The 20,571-nt window shown below is 39.9% G+C and overlaps 1 protein-coding gene across 2 annotated transcripts in view; it reads left to right on the top strand.

Annotated features, from left to right (window-relative positions):
• The window catches only part of USP34 (ubiquitin specific peptidase 34), a 275,304-nt gene that overhangs the window by 70,745 nt on the left and 183,988 nt on the right, over positions 1 to 20,571 (top strand). For both annotated transcript variants that reach the window (XM_074949535.1, XM_074949534.1), the window contains exons 8-14: positions 514 to 575; positions 12,974 to 13,055; positions 13,148 to 13,240; positions 18,005 to 18,130; positions 18,575 to 18,704; positions 19,397 to 19,432; positions 19,845 to 19,975. In XM_074949535.1, coding sequence (XP_074805636.1) covers positions 514 to 575; positions 12,974 to 13,055; positions 13,148 to 13,240; positions 18,005 to 18,130; positions 18,575 to 18,704; positions 19,397 to 19,432; positions 19,845 to 19,975 — 660 coding nt within the window. The remainder of the gene's footprint in view (positions 1 to 513; positions 576 to 12,973; positions 13,056 to 13,147; positions 13,241 to 18,004; positions 18,131 to 18,574; positions 18,705 to 19,396; positions 19,433 to 19,844; positions 19,976 to 20,571) is intronic.

The following is a 20,571-nucleotide window of genomic DNA, read 5'->3' as shown; positions in this document are numbered from 1 at the left end:
AACGTGGTGGCTTCCCCTAAAATGCCCATCTGTATAATTTTAATTTCATTTTCAATAAAAACTGATTTACAGAATTACTGGTAGAAGCCTGGCTTTGAGTTCTAGAATGGGTGAAGATTATATATGTCAAAAGATTGGTTTAGTAAAAATAAGTGTTCAGAAAGCCATTTTCTGGTTTAATAAATAAACTTACCCTTATCCCTATTACTTACCAAGAATACTAATTAGTATGTTATTCTGTTAATTTAATCAGAAACTTTTCTAATTCTGGATTAGCAAGTTTTGAAAAAGTATTTAGTATTAGAATATTTTATGAAAATTATGGTAATGAGACAAATTATGCTGTACATACCTGTTTAATATATTTTTGTGATTAAATAATCTAATTATCCAAAACGTTAGCTTCACTATTTATTTCTTGTCACTGCTAACATTTTTATACGTAAGAAAAGTTACCACACAAAATATTGTTAAAGTTAGATTTTAATTTCTTCTTCCTTTTTCTAACTCTAGAATCAACTTCACACCTTCAATGATGTGTGTAATAATGAATCGTTAGTTTCGGACACAGAAACGTAAGTAGGAACATTATTTTGAGTACTTATGTTTAAGCACACTAGATAACTGTAAGGTTTCTCCTATAAAATTGTTCTAAATTTTCGAGTGTGGGCAGTAAAAACATTCTGAGATTCTTCTTAGAAATATCCTATATAATGCCTCTAGACTTGTAAAGCATTTGAAAAGAAATAAAATACCAATTACCGGTACACACCTCCTTCCAGTTTAGCTAAAAATTAGATTAAAAATAAACCCTTTTCCATCTACCTTTGAAAATAGATTGAGAGTCAGAGTAGAGAAATAGTCTGGAAGAGAGTTTTAGGATTAAGAGGTATTCTAGTGATAATCATAATACTTAACATTTATATAGTGCTTTAAATTTTCAAGATATTTTACAAATATTAGCGACATGCAAAGTCCTAAGGAGAGAAGTGGTAAATGTCCTCCAGTTATCTGAAGTTTATTGGTGTCCCCAAAGAACTTTATATAATCAGAATTGCACTGTCAGATTTCCACCACTAGAAACAAAAGAGAACTGTAGAAGAAAATGTGTATATCAGAAATACGGTATTACAATTTTGCATTAACTTTTATTTGTGCTCAATGGAATGATCTCATGTTTAGTGTGTCTGGTTGATAAAAGTTGTCTGGTAACAGTATTTTGAAACATGGTAATAGGTATAATGGGTAAAGTGAATTTGTTCAGTTTATGTTAAGGACCTATCATTGCAACATTTTTTTCTACATTAAGTTCAAGATACTGGTCATTTGAAACTGCGAAAGAATGATAGGATGTCCTCTAGTTGAATATCAGACAATTATTTTGGAGAGAATGAGAATTAAATTTGTATAATTTCCAGACAAAAGTGAAACTTTGAACCCTTTGTCTAGAAGAAAATTCCTGCAGATAATGAATAAATAGTGAGAAGCAGTGGACTGATGTGGATCCTGGGGAACTCCTATACCATGATAGAAGGCAGAATGAGTCAATAGCAAACTTCCTGCTTTTACTTACAAAATAAATATACACACAAAAGAAACCCAGAATAGAAAATAGAAAGGACAGTTGTCGTGATAATTAGGCACTTACTTCATACCTTTCACTGTGTTTTCATTTCTTATATATTTATAGGCTATTCTATAATGCTTATCTGTGAAGCATCTGAGCAGCTAACATTCATTTAATGAACTAATCTTCCATAAAGTGGGAAGTGTTGTTATCCTCATTTGACAAATGTTATATTTAGGGAGAGTTCGTTTACACTAGGACTAGCAAATGAAGAGAAGTTCAATTTATGTGCTACAGACAATGACTTTGCTCTTGTACTTATCAGTGTAACCCTACTCAGATTGATGGAATTAAATTATGATGGAGTTAAATCTAAATCGGGGTTTACATTTACATTTTAATAAATTGTGTTAATTTAATGTGGAAACAAAGATTAAATTTATTAATTTACATTTATGTGAGTGGGTCCTTAACCTTGTTTAATAGAGTGGACCACAGTTTTGCTAACTGGATACTTACTAATCAACAACACCTGAAAAATCATGCGGCAGTAGGGATAGCAACTACCTCAAAGGAGTAAAGAAAAAAATAAAATACCTGAAAAAAGATACCTTCTTAAACTGTAGTTGAAGTAGACTATTAACATCGTATAAAATAATTTTAGTTGTAGAGTTAACATAGTAAATTACAAAATATAGACCATCCATTTTGATGTGGATGGTTTTACCTTTTTGTGTCAGTGAAATATTTGGAAGGGCCTATCAACTGATTATATAGCTGGTGAAAGCACAGGATCAGTGTACAAACTATGGCTCATACTTGTAATTGTGACGACTCCCAAAAATATGAAGAGACCCTTACATGTAAAGGAGATTCCTCACATACAAAGTATTCTATGCTAATTCCAAAAAAATGAACCCTTGTCTGTGGAATTTTTCTAATAATTTGAAATAAAAGTACCCCATTTCATGTGTATCCAATCTAATATAAACATTGCAAAAGGATTTATACTTAATAGATTAAAAATGTTTATGACTTGCAAAATTCTTGTATAACAGCACTTGTGAAACTGAATCAAGGAGGGGATGGGCATAGTCAGCCTTTCTGGCCTCTTTCCATCCTAATTTTTTTAATATTACTAAAAATAAACTGAAGTTCAACTTTGAAACAGTACAGGTCACTGATAAAGAAAATCAGTAGCTAATTCAGAAAAGAGCTGAAGTACCAAATATGGTTATCAATTTTAAATTTAAATAGTATTATAGTCAGATAATCTTTTGACAAGTTTATCCAATGACCTCACTACACATTAAGTGGTAGGGGCTTGTTGGAAATGGTGTGTAAGGGCTGTTCAAGGGTGAGGGAGCCGGAGAATGACTTTCTGCTGCAGCTGCTGACCACGTCAGCGTAGGGATGCAGAAACCTCCCCATACCTCCCTCAGGTGACTGGGGTGGGGGGACTATATGTAGGTCCATGCCAGTGCAGGAAAAGCCCTTTTTTACCTGGACCAGGCACAGCAGCACCTACCGTCCCACCTCTGAAAGTAGTTAAATACTGGGTTTTGTCAGAATCTGCTGTGGGCATTGTGATAGTTCCTCCTTTCTCGGGTCGTGGTGGGGGCTGGGAAAGAATGAAGTGGGGTTTTTCACCTTCCCCCAGGGGGTTCAGAGGGGCTTAATTGGAGTGAACAGGATATGTGACTTAGGCCATGATGTTGCAACTCATTATGTAAATTAGGGGTGGGCATCCAGTGCAGGTATTCCATAGGGTAGGAATACAATGATCAGATAAAATGAATTGGTAAAGGATTTAAAGGAGTGGAAATAGAGGGGGTTCAGGGCTCCTATGACTGGTATGGCAGGGAGCCAATCCCCCCCCTTCCTTTATAGTCCCTCATTAACCCTCATTTGAGCAGGGGGATGATGAGGTCCCAGCAGTGGCTTGGCTGGGAACCAGGATGGGTAGGTACTGATGGAAATGTCCTGGGTATATATTGAAATGATTATGGAAATGCCTGCACTGTATCCTTTTATCTCCTGGGTACACAACTAAAGTTATGGCCTAATTAAACCACATCCAGTGTCTCCTGTCCTCCTTCTAGCTTAGCCAGACAATCATTCTTCTCTTAGAATTTACAGAAATCCTCTCTTTTCTTGGATTACAGAAGAGGGTGAATAGACCTGTTTTTCTCCTTAGTACCAGATGCTCTTAACTCTGTTATTGGGATCTTTACCTCTCAGTTGTAACCTCACTCCTCTTCAAACCACACAGCTAGAACCACATTTATATGCTTCATATTTCTAGGTATTAATGATCTTGATCTTGCAACATGCTAAGCACCCTTAACTCCCATTGAAGTCAGTTAGTGTTGAAGGTGCTCAACACTTTGCAGGAGCTATCCTAAGAGACCACTAAAATTGCTTTTTTCAGTAATTCCTTCCATATCTCTCTAACAAATTTAGTGGTAGTACAACCAGAGTAAATCCACACAGATTCTTAGCAAATTGACACGAGTTCCTTGAACACTAAAGAATTATGAAATATGGATATTCTGGGAACATTGGGTAAGAGGTACAATGTATTGCCATACCCCTCAGGTATTTATTAATTTGTAATTTATCCTGACTTGCGGACATGTTATCATATGTGTATTTAGAAAAAAGTTCGGGAGTCTGGTATCTATAAATACTTGAGACATGGAACACAATAGTTTTTCTTCGAGTGCTAGCTCATGTCCATTCCATTTTAGGTGTGTGTGGTCGCACATGCACTGGGGCCGGAAGTTTTCCCTCAGTGGTATCTGTAAGGGACCAGCTCTGGCATCCTCTGGAGTGGTGCGCACATGCTGCAGTGTAAGGAGCGCTGCTGGATCCCCCCACCCTCGGTTCCTTGTTACCCCCAGTGACCGTGCTGGAACATCTCCTTGCTTCAGCAAGCGCTTACTTACCAGTGGTTTCTCTTAGTGTTGTACATAGATAGAAAAGTAGTTCTTTTGTTTTCTTAACAGTTAGTGTGTTAGTGTTGTAGATAGATTAGATAGTCCCCCTCTGGGACTTAGCCCAGGGACCAGGCATGCCCCACTTCCCGGCTTTAAGCCATGTGGTTGCTGTCGGAAGCCTATGGTGATTAGCGACCCTCATCAAAGTTGCTTGACGTGCTTTGGAGAAGCTCATATCAGTGATAAGTGTTGCATTTGTAAAAGCTTCAAGCCCAGGACAAAAAGGGAGTGGGACATAAGATTGAGTGCTCCTCATGGAGTTGGCCCTTACTCTGGGCTCCGAGCCACTGAAGTCAGACTTGACAGTGAGTGCGGCAGTGTCAGTGCAAAGCACACCTCCAGCACTGGCCTCCCGGCACCGGTCGCAGTCCCTGGAACCAGCAAAGAAGCAAAAGAAGCACCAAGGGAGAGGGCATTTCATGACCTCCCATGTAGCAAAGGGAAAATCTGGGAAGGGAGCATAGATTCTTAAGGGACAGTAAGTCTCCAGAGGCCAGCCAGGCACTGACATTGCCAGCCAGGCCAACTAGCCCTTCTTGGGACCCATCGCAAACCCCAGGTAGTCATAGAGGTCCCCAGCACCTGGAAGTCCTGTCTACTCCAGAGGCCTTCCAGGGTGCAAAAGACATTGTCTTTGCCGGTGCCCCCATCCCTTTGTCCAGATGTGGTTGTCTCCAGGGGGAAGCCAGCACTGGGACCCATACCACGGTCCCCTTTGGTGCAGCATCGCTCCCAGGCATCGCAGTGGTTGGTGTTGAAGCGACAATCCCCGGGGATGTGCTTCTGACCTTCCCAGACCTATTGGAGTTCCCGGCACCATTCACGGGACTCTTGGCACAAGTCCCCCGTGGGATGGTGTTGGTCGTTCAGTGGCCGGCACAGGGCCACGGTGCACCACCGGTCCCCAGAATGGCAGCCGTCTCCGGTTAGGAGACATTGCTCCCCGGGACACAGGACCCCAGTGGAGCCACGATGCGGCTGATCCCCACAAAGGCAACGCCTGGGGGGGGCAAGAAGGGTCACGTGCCCCTCCCCAGACGCCTCTGGAGGGGCACATTTGGCAGGGAACCGCAATGGCTGCAGCTCCTCCAGCACGGCTGTATCACCCCCAGCCCTTTCACACAGCTGCGATGCTGCATCTCCTTTCTCCTGTCTGGGGTCTGAACAGCCCTGCCAGAGGACAGGGCTGGGGACTGGGGGCAGTACAGCCATGGTAGAGGAGCTGCTGGCGTGGGGCTGGCCGGCGACCCCACATTCTGCTCCTTTTGCTGCTGCAGTTCCTTGCTGATACCCGTTGCTGATCCGCCGCTCCGTCCCCTGGCCCCAAGCAGACGCCAGGATCTGGAGTTCTGTTACAACCCCCCAACCCACCAAGAGTGTCATGGAAGCAGGCAGGAAGAGTATCCTGAGGCCTCATTGGCACTGCAGTGGTCCCCAAGGCAACACCCTTCTTCCTTCTCCTCGGAGGTACTGGGTCCCTCAGGCCAGATGTGCCTGATTAAACCTGGGGGCACTTCCCCAGTGCCATCGGCCCGTGCCTGGGCCCAAGGCCAATGGCCTACCACATGGCAGTTCTGGAACCTATATGGGTTTCTGCAGGCACCAGGGACACTCATGCAATGCTCTGTATCAGGGGCATCAGAGAGGAGGTCGACCACCGTTTCTTGACCATTCCCGGATTCAGGTGCAGGGTCTGAGCGAGGTGCCCGCAAGCCTTCTCCAGCTGCAGTGGAGGTCACCCAACCAGAGGAGGCGGTGCCAACCCCTGCTCCCTCCCTCGCCTTCTTGTTGTCCTCGTCTGACGAGGCAGTGGCGGGACCATCACAGATGGTGCCACAGGACGACGCCAGGGCACGTCAGGAGCTGCTGAAGAGGGTGGCAGTGAGCCTGGCGTTACACGCAGAAGAGTTGGCAGAACCCTCTGATGCTTATTTGACAGCTTGGCCGTGGTGGCCCCTTCCAGGGTGGCACTCCCTGTGCATGAAGGGCTGGGAAAGCTTGTAAGAACTGTATGGCAAACCCTATCCTCTCTCCTGCCCATCTCTAAGAGGGCAGAAAGGAAGTATTACGTCCCCGCTAAGGGGTTCGAGTATTTATATCCTCTCCTGGCCCTGAACACCCTTGTGAGCTCAACGGACAATGAAAGAGAGAGGTAAGGGCAACCAGGCCTGACTCCCAAAAATAAGGATGGCAAGAGGCTCAACTTACTTGGGAGAAAGGTTTATTCGTCTGCCAGCCTCCAGCTCCGAGTGGCGAACCATCAGGCCCTACTCGGGAGATATGATTTTAATGTTTGGCAGTCAGTGTCCAAATTTGTGGACTTGTTGCCTGAGCAGTCCAAGGTAGAGTTCCTTGCCATCCTTGAGGAAGGTAAAACTGTGGCAAGGGCCTCTCTCCAGGCTGCCTCTGATGCGACAGACTCAGCTGCAAGGTCCATGGTCATAGCCATGGCGATGAGGCTGGTATCGTGGCTGATGTCCTCCGGGCTGGCAACAGAGGCTCAGAGCTCAGATTGGATAATATTGTAAAACCAGAAAATTTTGAGAAGCCTTTTGATTTAAGAATCACCTTACCGGTATTCACAAAAAGAAAAGGAATACTTGTGGCACCTTAGAGACTAACCAATTTATTTGAGCATAAGCTTTCGTGAGCTACAGCTCTCTTCATCGGATGTTGTAATTCTTTACCAGACATTCAGTAGCCAAGAATTTATATGAAATGCACAGCAAATAACAGTGTAGAAATTCTTAACGAGGCCCTGAGATTATGCATTTCCAGACTGAGAAGGTTTCTGTCTAACCCAGTCTCAAGCTCCCATGCATTGTTCCCACAACACCAGAATTGAAATAAAAGGGGTGGTCTCTTTCTCATGTCCTAAGGGACTGAATACTCTGAGGTCTCAGAGCCCCATGAAATGTGGAGCCATTTCACTGGTTTGTTTCAGAGGATCTGGATTACTCATTAATGAGGTGTCTGTGGTGTTGGATCTGATTCCGCATGAGCAAGGATATCAGGCAACAGGTAAAAAAGGCCCTGTAGACAAAATTGTCTTCCCAAGTTGATGCTTTTAAAAAAAAAAAAAGTTACATTTATGTTACCCAGAAATTAGTCAGACATGTTTCCCAGTGAACTTTTATTTGGAGAGCATTGTACATGAGTCCTGAATGCATCTTGATAAGCTAATTCTTAAATTTATCTACAAATTATAAAGGTTGCAAAAGAATCTAAGACTTGGGGAGCAGTACCAGGGAATACTCAGTAATAAGAACAGGAGTACTTGTGGCACCTTAGATCTTAAAAAAATTTTTTGAGCGTAAGCTGTCAAAAATACCTCCATTCTCCTTGATAACACAGTGGTCTTATGCAATATTTGTGATTGGAACCTGGAGTCTGATTTTAATGGGGAGGTGGGAAGCGAAAGCTGTGAACTGGTCACAAAGTCTAATTCAACCGTGATGCAGGCTGGCATTTCTGGGGAAAGTATGCCATAAAGCTTCTCTCTTCCACGACACAGGAGAAAGCAGGAACCGCTAATATTAGTTTCAGTTTTTCTCTCTGATGCATCCTTGCTCTGTTCCTACAAATATGTTTCTTCTTATTTAACATCATAGTGAAAAGAATGCCTGGTGCTGGTCACAGGGTCTAATAGCCATTTCATTTAAAAGTTAATGTGTTTTAGAGGGGATACTCTGGGCAAGGTTTTCCAGAATAAAGCTGACCAGAAAGCCTCTTTACTGGAAAACAAAAACCAGTATTCTGTCTTTCACAGGGATCAGATTTATTTTTGTCACTCACAAGTAAATCCAATGTCAAATTGGATCTCAGTCAGTGTTTTCCTTCAGGGCTTCCAGAGCTCAGTCTGACAAGTGAGCCCACCAAGAAAACAAAGGATTTTTGCCTTTTGAAGAACAAATGCACCCATTCTCCATAATCCACAACCTATCACAACAAAAAAATAAATTGTTGTTTACAGATGGAGACCTTTGGCGGGGTACTTCATAGAATTTGAAGGAACTCTTCCATAGGAAAGTTTTTGTCCTTGTCTGTCCTTCAGAGCAACCAAAATACAAAACATGATTCTTGAGAGTCTAGCACCTCATAGACAGTCAGCCAATAGGGCCAGTGTCTAAATCAGAAAAAATTCAAGCAGTCTGTTCTTTTGTCTTAATTGCATCTAGTAAATCCAGCAATGTTTGTCTAGTACTGCTTCTAAAGCATGGTGGACTGATTTAAATTAAAGCAATTTAAATTACTGATTTTAATCATTATTTAAAACACCAAGCAGGAAACCTTGATTTAAATAATCAATGTTAACCTTGTTTTGCATTTGTACTTCTTAGTTATTTTCCTAAAGAGAAGTTGATTTTCATTGGTTGGTAATCATTAAAATATGTTAATTTGCAGTGAAATATAATGCTTCTTTTTGCTATCCAGAATACACTATATGGATACACTTTTATTTAAGCAGTTATATAGCTTAACATACATTTATTCAGATTCTTAATATTTACATTTTTTATGTTAGAAAAAGATGAATGATGTATTTCTTTCTTATTACATTAATTTTTTACTTGTGGTTTATTTCAAGCTTTATTTGGATGGAAAATTAAATTAAAAATGCACAGAATAAGCATTTTAAATGTTGTTAGTTAAATAAAACTACCTAAAATGTGCTGAGTACATAAGAAAAAAATGATCAAAACATGTTTTGCATTTAAAACTAGCAGATGATATATTAAACAAAGTGTTATCTGTACTTGAACTGATTGTTTCTGGTCATTGCTGTCCTTCTAGTTTTTAAACTAGTAGATCTCATCCTCTCACATTAAGCTTTTATTCATACATTGGAGGAGGAAAACAAGCTTTCTTGCTTTTTCAACTCCCAGTTAGTTTCTTAACTTTGAATGAATTAGGCATTGAACTGAACTGGCTGAATAAACTGAAATGAAGAAAATATTTTTTCTGAGCCTTCAGAAGAGGTTACTGCTGTAAAAAGCTGTGATAGCGCTACAGTGTACTCTGGTTCCAGGTACTGGACTAGAATGAGTGACTAAGTGGCCACTGGTTCAGTGTTTGACTTTCATTAAAAATTGGGCAGCAAACATGTCATGTTAATATTATTTTTATTTAATGTAATGTAATAGATTATAGTACATTTATGCCTTAACATAGGTTGTCATAATTTCAATTTAATTTTAAATAGGCTTATTTTTAAAAATAAACATGTATTTAATTAAAAAAATCCTATTTAAATAAAATATCCCATTTTTTTATTTTAAAAAAAGAAATTTTTATCCAACTTGTTTTAAGGAGGATAAATGTTTAAAACTTGAGATTCTGAGCAGCAACTTAGCATAAGTGGGACCTGATGACTTCTTTTGTGACTATTTATTTAAGACATATCTCCATTTACTTAATGTTGAATTCCATCAAAGATTTCTTGGTACAGCTCTTTATTAGTACACATATACTGTTTAGGCTTTTATCAGTTCCCAGAGTTTACTGAAAGTTACTTTATTTATTTATTGTCCCAGCATCAGTGACATATCTATATTTGCCCCTACTTTTGAAGACTGGCTAGTAGGTGCTCCTTTGAAATGACATCTTGCTACAGAGGCTTATTGTAGGAAAATTACAATTTTCCTTCCTACAGAGGAAAATTAATTACTTGATAGCTTCACAACGATTAATACGTATGAGCACTCTTCATGATCTAGAACAGAGATCTCTTGCAGCTCAGATCAAGTCCCACCACCTGTTTCTCAAGGAATAAAATTGTACAGCTAATGGAAGTTATATAATTAATACTAGAGTTGATGCCTTTGGTCAGATCCTGAGCTGTGCGAACTATGGTCATTTACATGAGCACCTTGGGGTACATGGATAGGAGTGTGGTCAGGAGGCTTTGAAAGTACTGCTGTTTGAAATTGATCAGACTGCGGTGTTACTTGGATACATGTATTTATAACACAGATGATCGTAATGACCTCTTCTGGCCTTAAAATGCTTGATGGTATAATGCTCACCTGAAGAGGTTTTGCCTTAGATTCAGTGAGAACGGAGCTTGAGCAGTGGATGTTTTTTTCTTCAGTGGATGGGGACTGTCATTTGTGCCTTACTGTCCTCCCTGGACTCCAAAGTTTTTTTTGAAAAGCAAACCCAGAGGAAGCAGAACTGATCTTGGTTACATGAAACTGCCCCAGCCAATCTTGATATTTAAAACTGTTTAGTTTCTCATCCCTCTCCTAGCAGTTTCAGATATCCTGTCATATTGATCCTCCACAGTGCCTGAGAGCCTTGTTTTATGAAAGAGTACTAGCTGATTAGGGTTGCCAACTTTCTACTCACACAAAACTGAATGCCATTGCCCTGCTCCACTCCTCCTCTGAGGCCCTGGGCCCCGCTCACTCCATCTCTCCTCCCTCTGTTGCTTGATCTCCCCACTGGAGCCCGCACCCCCTGCCGAAGCCCTCACGGGAGGGCTTGAGAGCTCCGGCAGGGGGTGCCGGCTCTGGTGTAGGGCCAGAAATGAGGAGTTCAGAGTGCGGGAGAGGGCTCCAGGCTGAAGGAGTGGGTTGGGATGTGAGAGGGGATGAGGGGTTTGGGGTGTAGGAGGCGGCTCAGGGTTTTGGATTGTGGGAAGGGGCTCTGGGATTGGGCAGGGGGTTGAGGTGCGGGGGGGGTGAGGGCTCTGGCTGGGGGGTACAGAAGGGTGCTTCGGGCTGGGGCTGAGTGGTTTGGAGGGCAGAAGGGGACTCTGGGCTGGGAGTACAGGTTCTGGGCTGGGGCTGGGGATGAGAGGTTTGGGGTGCTGGAGGATGCTCCTGGCTGGGATCAAGGGGTTCGGCGGAAGGGAGGGGGAGCAGGGCTTAGGCAGGGGTTTGGAGATTGGAAGGGGGTCGGGTGCAGACTCTGGATGGCGCTTGCTTCAAGCGGCTCCCGGAAGCAGCTGCATGTCCCCGTTCCGGCTCCTATGCAAAGGTGCTGCCAGGAGGTTCTGCATGCTGCCCTTTCCGCAAGCGCCACCCCCGCAGCTCCCATTGGCCATGGTTCCCGGCCAATGGGAGCTGAGGGGGTGGCGCTTGGGGCGGAGGCAGTGTGTGAAGTGCCCTGGTTGCCCCTACGCGTAGGAGCCAGTGGGGGGGTCCAAGGCCTGCTTCTTCCTGGGAGCTGCGTGGAGGCTAGCAGAGAGCCTGCCAGTCCCACCGCGCCGCCAACCGGACAGTCAACGTCCCGGTCAGCAGTGCTGACTGGAACCTCCAGGATCCCTTTTTGACCGGCTGTTCTGGTTGAAAACCAGACACCTGGTCACCCTATAGCTGATAGCTGAGGAGATAGTCAGTAGACTATGACATCTTGTAAGCCAGTTACGTCTCATATATTACTTTAGGTGATGGGACATTGTGTTCTCCAAAGGGTAGAAGGCTGGTGCATGGTTTTTTCCCTTAGGTTCTGGAATTACTACAGGAAAGGAAAGAGAAGGGCAGGCATTGAGCACTCATAACAAATAGCTTTTGATGGTGAAGGTCTCTTGAGGCTTACCATTAGTGACTGGGTTTTTCAGAACAGTTAGGGAATTGACAACCAGTGCTAGGAAATTAAGCTTTACTTGCAGGCTCAGCTCCATGCTGCGGACTCTGCCTCCCTCCTTTTTGAGCCTGTGGACTCTTGTTTCCTTACTGTAGGTGATCATCAGGACTGGAGATGCTGAGGCTGTAGTAGTGGCCATGAGTGCCTTTCACTCAAATTCCTGTAGACCATCCCCGTGCACAACTGTCATAACTGGGTTGTGTGCAGGGAACAGGATTTTACCCCAATAGCACATCAACTGCAGTCTGTGCTCTAAACACCAAAATTGTCACACATTGATCCTGATGCCCAAATCTTGGCAAACAAATTGGTCCATCTGCTTGCGTGGGAGGAACAAGGATATATGTGTTCATTTCCAGATTGGGGGGAACTCAGTTTTTAGTTAGGAAAATTCAATCCCCTTATCTTGTTCTATTTGACAATTTATTTTTTGATTGGCTCTTGGCAGGGAGCCATTCTGTTATGGATCAAACTAAAATGTGATTTTGAAATACTGTGCATGTGTAATTAACTAGGTGCATTGTCATGTAAATAACACAGACTTTTAAAACTGTGTGAATTGCTATTTCAGCAAGATTTGATGAGAAGGTAAAGTTTAAAAATTGCTCCCCTAGAAAAGTAAGTTGTATAACTTCTACTTTTGTCAGTACTTGTGAATACCAGCTGAACACATTTCAGATTCAAAAATAGTTTTCTTATAATTGTGACTATACAAATAAAATTGAGTAAAAGAACACTCTATTAGGGAAATGACTTAATATGAAATATAGACAAATAAAGAATTTATATACATATCAATACTTTTTTTCATATGTAGGTCCATTGCAAAAGAGCTTGCAGACTGGCTTATCAGCAACAATGTGGTTGAGCATATTTTTGGACCAAATTTACATATTGAGGTTTGTGTAAAATAATCTGATTTTTGGTGTATTTATGGAGGAGTAATTCTTTGTTCTGTTAAATCTATCCTAAATATGTTTTCTCTTTGCAGATCATCAAACAGTGCCAAGTGATTCTCAATTTTCTTGCAGCTGAAGGGCGACTTAGTACTCAGCACATAGACTGCATTTGGGCAGCAGCGCAGGTATATAAAATATTTATATTTGTGAGAAGGAAATAAAATAGCCAGTTGAATTCCAGTTAGTCTTAGATTCACAAAGCAATGTTTCTTACTCTTTCCTGTTCGTCATTTACCATACTAGTACAGGATTTACCATGCAGTCATCTCTGCAACTTGAGTAAGATATGCAGATTTTCCTATACTGCATCTACACTAGCGAATTTTGCATCTCTGATTTGCTACAGGCACAGCTCCACCATTGAGAGCAATGATGGAAGCTGTAGGGTGTGGCTCATGCATTTATACTACTGTGTTGTCTAGTGAAACTGTCTGAGTCCTTTGTGCACGATAATTTACCACTGATAGTGCTACTCTGGAAAACTGTGGCTGTGATATTTACTACTGTAAAAGCAACCCTAAAATCTGAAGTTATAGAAAATAGTGAGATGTGGTATTGAATTTTCCCTTGGCTATATTGAGAACAAACTATTTGTAGATCATATTTGCTGACTTGTTTGTTTAGTATGATGTTTTCAATAATTCAGTAATTGTTTTCAATAATTCTTTTTTTGTTAGAGATTTGAGTAATGCAGACACTTGTGTATTCTGACACACACACACACACACACACACACACACACACACACACACACACAGTGCAAGGAAAAAACCTCAATGTAGTGCAGAGGAATGAATAAAGATTAAGATATATTTGATCACAAGCAAATTTAAAAGCACTCCCAAGTCATACTTTTCTTTATTATGATTTTGGGCTGTAATACATGTTTTCTGTTTTCAAGAATATTTTTCATTTTTTTCATTCTGACACCAGAACAGATATATTAAAACCTATATCTGTATATTTTTATACTTGGTTATTAGTTTTCATAGAAATGGGCACCGATGGCTTCTTGTGTTATTAGTTACTGTAAGTTGGTTTTGAATGAAAGCTGCAATTAGATTGTCTGAAGAAGGTTGCTAGTGCTTTCTTTATAAAACATTTCCCAAGGTCACTCCTCAAAATGTTATTTTAAAATGACAGGTTTCAGAGTAGCAGCCGTGTTAGTCTGTATTCACAAAAAGAAAAGGAGTACTTGTGGCACCTTAGAGACTAATCATAGAATATCAGGGTTGGAAGGGACCTCAGGAGGTCATCTAGTCCAACCCCCTGCTCAAAGCAGGACCAATCCCCAATTTTTGCCCCAGATCCCAAATGGCCTCCTCAAGGATTGAACTCACAACCCTGGGTTTAGCAGGCCAATGCTCAAACCACTGAGCTATCCCTCCCCCCGAACAAGTAATCCTTTTATTTTAAAATGCCATTTATTAAAATAGCGTTAATGAAAATTAAGGCCTACATTTGTTTAATTAATAACATGTTTCTACAGTTTGAAATCAGTTTTTTTTTCTTCATTGCTGATAATGGGTGCGGATCTTTGGCAGACTGTGTTAATTAAATGCAGAGAGCTGATACCATCTCTCTGTGGTTATCTCCTGATTTTTCTCCCATTTTCCTTCCTTATACACCCGTTTTCCTTTTCTCGCTACACCGACTTTTGGGCAAGCACTCTAGTTCCATAGTACTGTTGGAATCCTGGTTTTAGACATGAGTGCTGTTGCTGTTGTGCTTGTCAAGGATCTTTTATATTCATGCAGCTCCATGGAGGTAGCAAGGAAGATAAACTGCCATTTTTAACTTTAAAAAAAATCTCTTAGCAGAGCAGTACTATTCCAAAGAGCTTAAAAGGGACAAGAAATGATGTTTTATCTTTATTACTGCTTCCCCATGTAATAGTTAAATCAGTGTCAAAGAGCCTGACCCATGGATAGCAATAGAAACACATTGGCGTTAGAGTTTAAGGCTACAGAACTCTGGGAATTGTGCTGCTTGTTCAAAAAGTAGAGATGGAAGGAAGAGTAAGATGGAGAGGGAATCACTGAATCCTGGGACTGCAGAAAGGAGATCTAGGCTGAAAGCATCATTTGTATTTAATTAATGTACTAAGCCAAAGCACTTCTCCACTTTCAAGAGTAAACATTATCAATGCTGCAGCTTCAATGCCTAGATTAGAAGAGAGCTGAAAGATCTATTTAAAACTTAGCACTTTATTTTTGATATAATTTTAAGTTATAGCCTACTTTCATTGTTGTTTTCACATACAGTAACTACATCAGTATCAGTAGGTCTCATTCATTGGCAGAAGTTTAAGCTGCAGCTGTTAATTAGCTCTTTCAACCTTAAATCTGTGTTTCTTGCCTTTCATGTGTTTAATTTCCCAGACATAATGTTGCATTAATGTATTTTTCATAGAATTGCATTTGTGTGTATTCTGTTAAGTAGGGAAATAAAGATGAAAAAAGCCCTCTGAACTCCTGAAATAGGGATTGGAAATAGAAACTTTTTTCAAGTTTAAATTTGGTGTTTGTTATCAGTGCTCACTAAATATAAAAGAAACTTTCCTTAACAATAGTGTACTCCAGATATGAGACTTAATTCTTTCTTTGCTTCGTGCTCAAAAAGATTCCTTTTTGCTATAAGAACCTAGCAGGTCTAAAGTGCTTCCCTGAAAAGAGTTCAGAACAGGGTTTCTCCACCTGTGGGTCGGGACCCAAAATTCAGTCACCCAGAATGTTTCAAAGGGTTGTGTGGCAGCTCCTGTTCCACAGGGATGGCTGGTCTTGCCTTCCTGATCCAGGCACTGGGCAGTGCAACCTCTTGAGGTTCCAGCACCACTCACATTTGGCCCAGCGGTCATGATAATGAGAGTCCTGGTAGGCCAAATTTGAGTGAGAGGTACTGCAACCCCATGAGCCAGGTCACAACTCCACTCTCACAAATTTGGTTCAGTCAGGGACATGGGGCCAAACCTGAGTGGCGCTGCAACCACAAAGGTTGCAATGCCTAGAATGGAGAGCCAAACCCAGCCAGCCTCACAGCATAAAAGCTTCAGGAACTGCCACTGTGGGGTGAGTACCAGGCAGGATCCAACCAAAACTATCCCAGGGCCTCCACCCCCAGACTATTTACTGGGTCCCAACAGGCCATAAACGTTTACAGATGGGTCCTGAACCCAAAAAGGTTGAGAGCCATTGGTTTAGAAGATTAGCTTTTCCCACCTGTATTCTGCTTAGACAGAGCAAAGGAAAGAGGAAGAAGACACACAATATTACTTGGACTGTGCAGCTATTTAGACTGTTGAAACAAAAATGTTCCTAAATTTGGAAGATGCAACTTTTGCTTTTGGAGCAAGAAGTTTTCGAACTGGAAAAGGTAGTAAGTACGTTTTTGAATAGTCAAGCAACTTTTGGATCTAGCCAAACTATTTTGGAATGGAGATTTCAACAACAATTGGATGATGGTGGTAAGAAGATAAAGACAAAAAAAGGTCAGAAGGCACCTGTTAAAGATCTGTTTCGTTATTAACTAAGGTTCTGATCTTGCAGGCACAGAAGAACATGCATAATTTTATACATATGAGTTGTTCCATTGGCGTCAATGTGACTATGCATGTGAATCGTTATGTATATGCTTAAGCGATTGCAGGATTGGGGCACAAAGTTGAAAAGGAGTGCATATCGATTTGATACTAGCTTTTGTCAAGGACAGATAGTTTAACTATTCTTTCAATTCCAGTCATGTACATTTTAGAAATCTCATACAATAAAATACGCAAACTAATTTCAGTTAGGTGCTGATGAGAAAAATGTCAATCTTATTCAATGTATCTGAAAATAGTGAAATTATGTCTCAAGGGAAAACTGGATCCTACTCTTATTTTGATACCTTTATTTATTTGACGGCTGTAATGATTTTTTTTTTAGAAAAGCAATAATTTTATAAAAATGGCATTAGAGAAGTTGAGAGCTAAGACATCTCTTGTCCCTCCTTCTTCAGACTCTAAATTGTGACATAAATCTCTTTTTCTTAAATTGTACATCTTGACTTTTACGCTCAATGGATGAAATTCACCCTTGTGTAGAAAATTTGCACCATTTTATTCCCACGTGACCGCTGTACAGACCAATGACCACCCCCTACTCCTTTTTCTCTTTTAGGCTGATGGTAAAATGAAAGTCAGTTTTTTTTAAAATTATATATTTTTGAAGTACATACTTGCTAACCTAAATCCAGAGCCTATTATACTATTATGTATATTATTTACTGAGTGTTTGATCCATACAAAAATATATTAATCCTTCAAAGCAAAAGTGAAAGTTGGGAGCATATTCATGCAACACTTTGAAGTCAACTTTCCATTGTTTTGCCTTGAGCACTGTCACTTTCTGGTGCAATAGGAGGTTCCATTAAAAAAGTCAGTCACTACTATTTCTGTGGTAATTAAAAACAGTTTTGATAAATTCTGTTTTATAGTTTACGTCTTAATTTCTAGTGCCTTCATTTGTATTCACCGCAAATGTAAATACTCTTTTGTCCCTTGGGAATTTATACACAAAACTTAATGAATTGAATTTATAGTTAAATCAAAAATGCAGAATAAGTTCTAAACAATTTTCTTTACCTCCCCCAAACTCTTATAGCCTCAAAACTAAGCAGGAGTTCAGTGATTTTGTGTTTCATTTTACCAAAGTTCAGGTGCTTAGAAATGAGAAGTTAGGTTAAATAAAAACTGGTTTGATACTGCTCAGAATTGTTTTTGAATAATAAAGTTTCCTGAGAATTTTTATGTGAAGAAGCTTTTTAATGAAGATAATTTTATGAATGTTTGAATAACTCTTATAAAAACATTATTTTTTTCTCTCTTATGTCTTTTTGTTTGTATTTTGTAGCTGAAACATTGTAGTCGCTATATACATGATCTGTTTCCTTCATTAATCAAGAACTTGGACCCTGTCCCGCTTAGACATCTTCTTAATCTAGTCTCAACTCTTCATCCAAGTGCTCATACTGAACAGGTAAAAAAAACAAAAAACAAACCCTGAAGTACAATAGTACATGTTTTAATTTCTTCAATGTCATTTGTGACAAGAAAAAGAAAATATACATGATATTAGCTCATTGGACATGTAAAGTCTGTTTCTCTTCATAATTCTTATAATGTAGGAATATGCAATAATGTACCGAATAGGATTTTTGTGCTGCATCTTAAAATAGCCTTTCTGGCTTTTAAATTTTGATATTTACCTGTTTTAGAAAAGTATATATTTAGAAGTTGATAAAGTTCCTTATGTTTAATATTGGACATTTCTCCATTTTGTATAACAAAACATTCACTTGTTTTCATGAGTTATTTACTTTCATGTTCCATAGTATTGGAGTGCAGAAGAAGCAATAAGTGTATCTTTTGCATTGAAAACCAATTGCTTTTTCATTGTACTATAATCTGGTTTTGTTTATAGACCTTATATTTGGCATCAATGCTTATAAAAGCACTGTGGAATAATGCACTAGCAGCTAAGGCCCAGTTATCAAAACAGAGTTCATTTGCATCTTTACTCAGTACTAATCTACCCATGGGAAATAAGAAAGGTGAGTATATATTTTGCAGTGTAATGTTTATGTATTGTTCCAAAGTAGATATTATAGTTTAGTCTTTGATTTTTTTTATCAATCAGTGGTAACTGGTAACTTTGAACCATAAGCTCATGTGTAGGGTTTTTTAGTAGACACCATATGAAAGTAAAATTGTAAAATGGGGCTTGCTGTATCATTGAGGCATACTTTTCAAGTAAAGGATAAAAAAGAAGATTACAAAGAGATTACTTCTGTCCCCACTCATATCCTGTAAAGAGACATTGAAGCTTCATGAACATCTTTGAAAACCTTTCCATTCACAAACAATTCTGCTTATACATTCTCTATTGTATACATTTTTTTCCTTTCCTTTTTCCTTTCTTTTCCTTTCCTTTCCATGGGGCACCAGCTGACTGCACCTATTCTGTTGAATGTTTACAGCTGTAGTGCATTCTTTTGTTTTCTAAATCTTTACCTGATGTTTCACTTAATTTTCATTCCTTGACATTACATACTGCTCCTCTTTTCTTAGGCTTTTTTGTCTAGACACTTACGGACGGCCACTTTGGAAGGTGTTGTGGACCTATTTTATTGTAGGTTTCCTTCCTTTGACACTGTTAATTATATACTATAAGCAACTGATATGCTGACCCAAAGAAGCTCAGTCACTTAGAATGTTTCCCTCCTGTTTTTTCCTTTCCCTTCAGAGGAAGAAGAGCTCAGAAGAGCAGCCCCATCGCCTTGTAAGTTGAGTACTAGAAATACTCTGCAACCTAAGTTATAATCTTTTGATAGCACGAATGCCATCTAGAGCAATAGGCTTTGTATATCAGAAATGAGTTTGCACAATTTTTAAAGTATATTTTAATGAGAAGTCAGCAGAAAATTCCTTTTTTTTATAGAAGCTGACAAATTGATATCTCTGTCACATTAGAAAAGTAACATTGGAACTCATGATTTGCAGCAAAATGCTGACTACGTTTCAAAAATATTGTATTTAAATGAGTCCAGCTTACGTTTTGAGTTACATCCCCTGTTGAGTTGTTGTCAGGAATATGGTGTTGAGATCAAGGAGTCTAGGTAGATATGTGTAATACTGTTAACGTATAGGTTAGTGAAAGTAACATTGTAACTGGGAGCATGCTTTTGAAATAGGGTCACCTGCAGCTAGTCCTCAAAGTAGTGACAACAGTGACACCCATCAGAGTGGAGGCAGTGACATTGAAATGGAGGAGCAGCTAATCAACAGAAACAAACTTGTGCAACAGCGACTTTCAGATACAGAGGTACAACTACAGATGTTCTGTATTTAATTATTGATTTGCTATTAATCAGTTATGAGAATAATTTTTCTGAGACTTTAGGATAGTTTTAAGAGACAAACACAATTCACGGTATGCATGCATATATTCTTTACTTACTTATGTCTGTGGCGGGAGGTCAGGAAACCTTGCTTCAAGTTACTACTCTGCCTGGATACCTAAGGCCAAGGCCCAGTCTAGCCTTAAGTAAACAGACACAGTAAAGTAAAAGAATACTGCATCATAAAATATTTTTAAGTGAAACTCTACTTTAGTGTATTTGTATCATCTCTTACTTAGCAAATGACTGCATGAACTTGGGAATGAACTTTGGTACCACACTATATATGTGTGTAGAGTATGTGATCTATTATGAATAGGGTAATTTGATTTTTTTAATGTTTTGTGTACCTAAATCTTGGCCAAAACAAACGTTGTAGCACTGGCACAGCGAAAGAACTCCTAAAGAATCGATGAAAAACAGTAGACTTGATGTATATCCTTACAATTAAAGAATTTTGGAATTTGTCTAACAAATATTTTATTAATGTTGATTTTATATATGTATAAATTTGTTTTAC

Source organism: Natator depressus, chromosome 3 (genome assembly GCF_965152275.1).
Source record: "Natator depressus isolate rNatDep1 chromosome 3, rNatDep2.hap1, whole genome shotgun sequence".
Taxonomy (NCBI): domain Eukaryota; kingdom Metazoa; phylum Chordata; order Testudines; family Cheloniidae; genus Natator; species Natator depressus.
The sequence above is the reverse complement of the archived record's forward strand: the minus strand, read 5'-3'. Positions and strand labels throughout refer to the sequence as shown.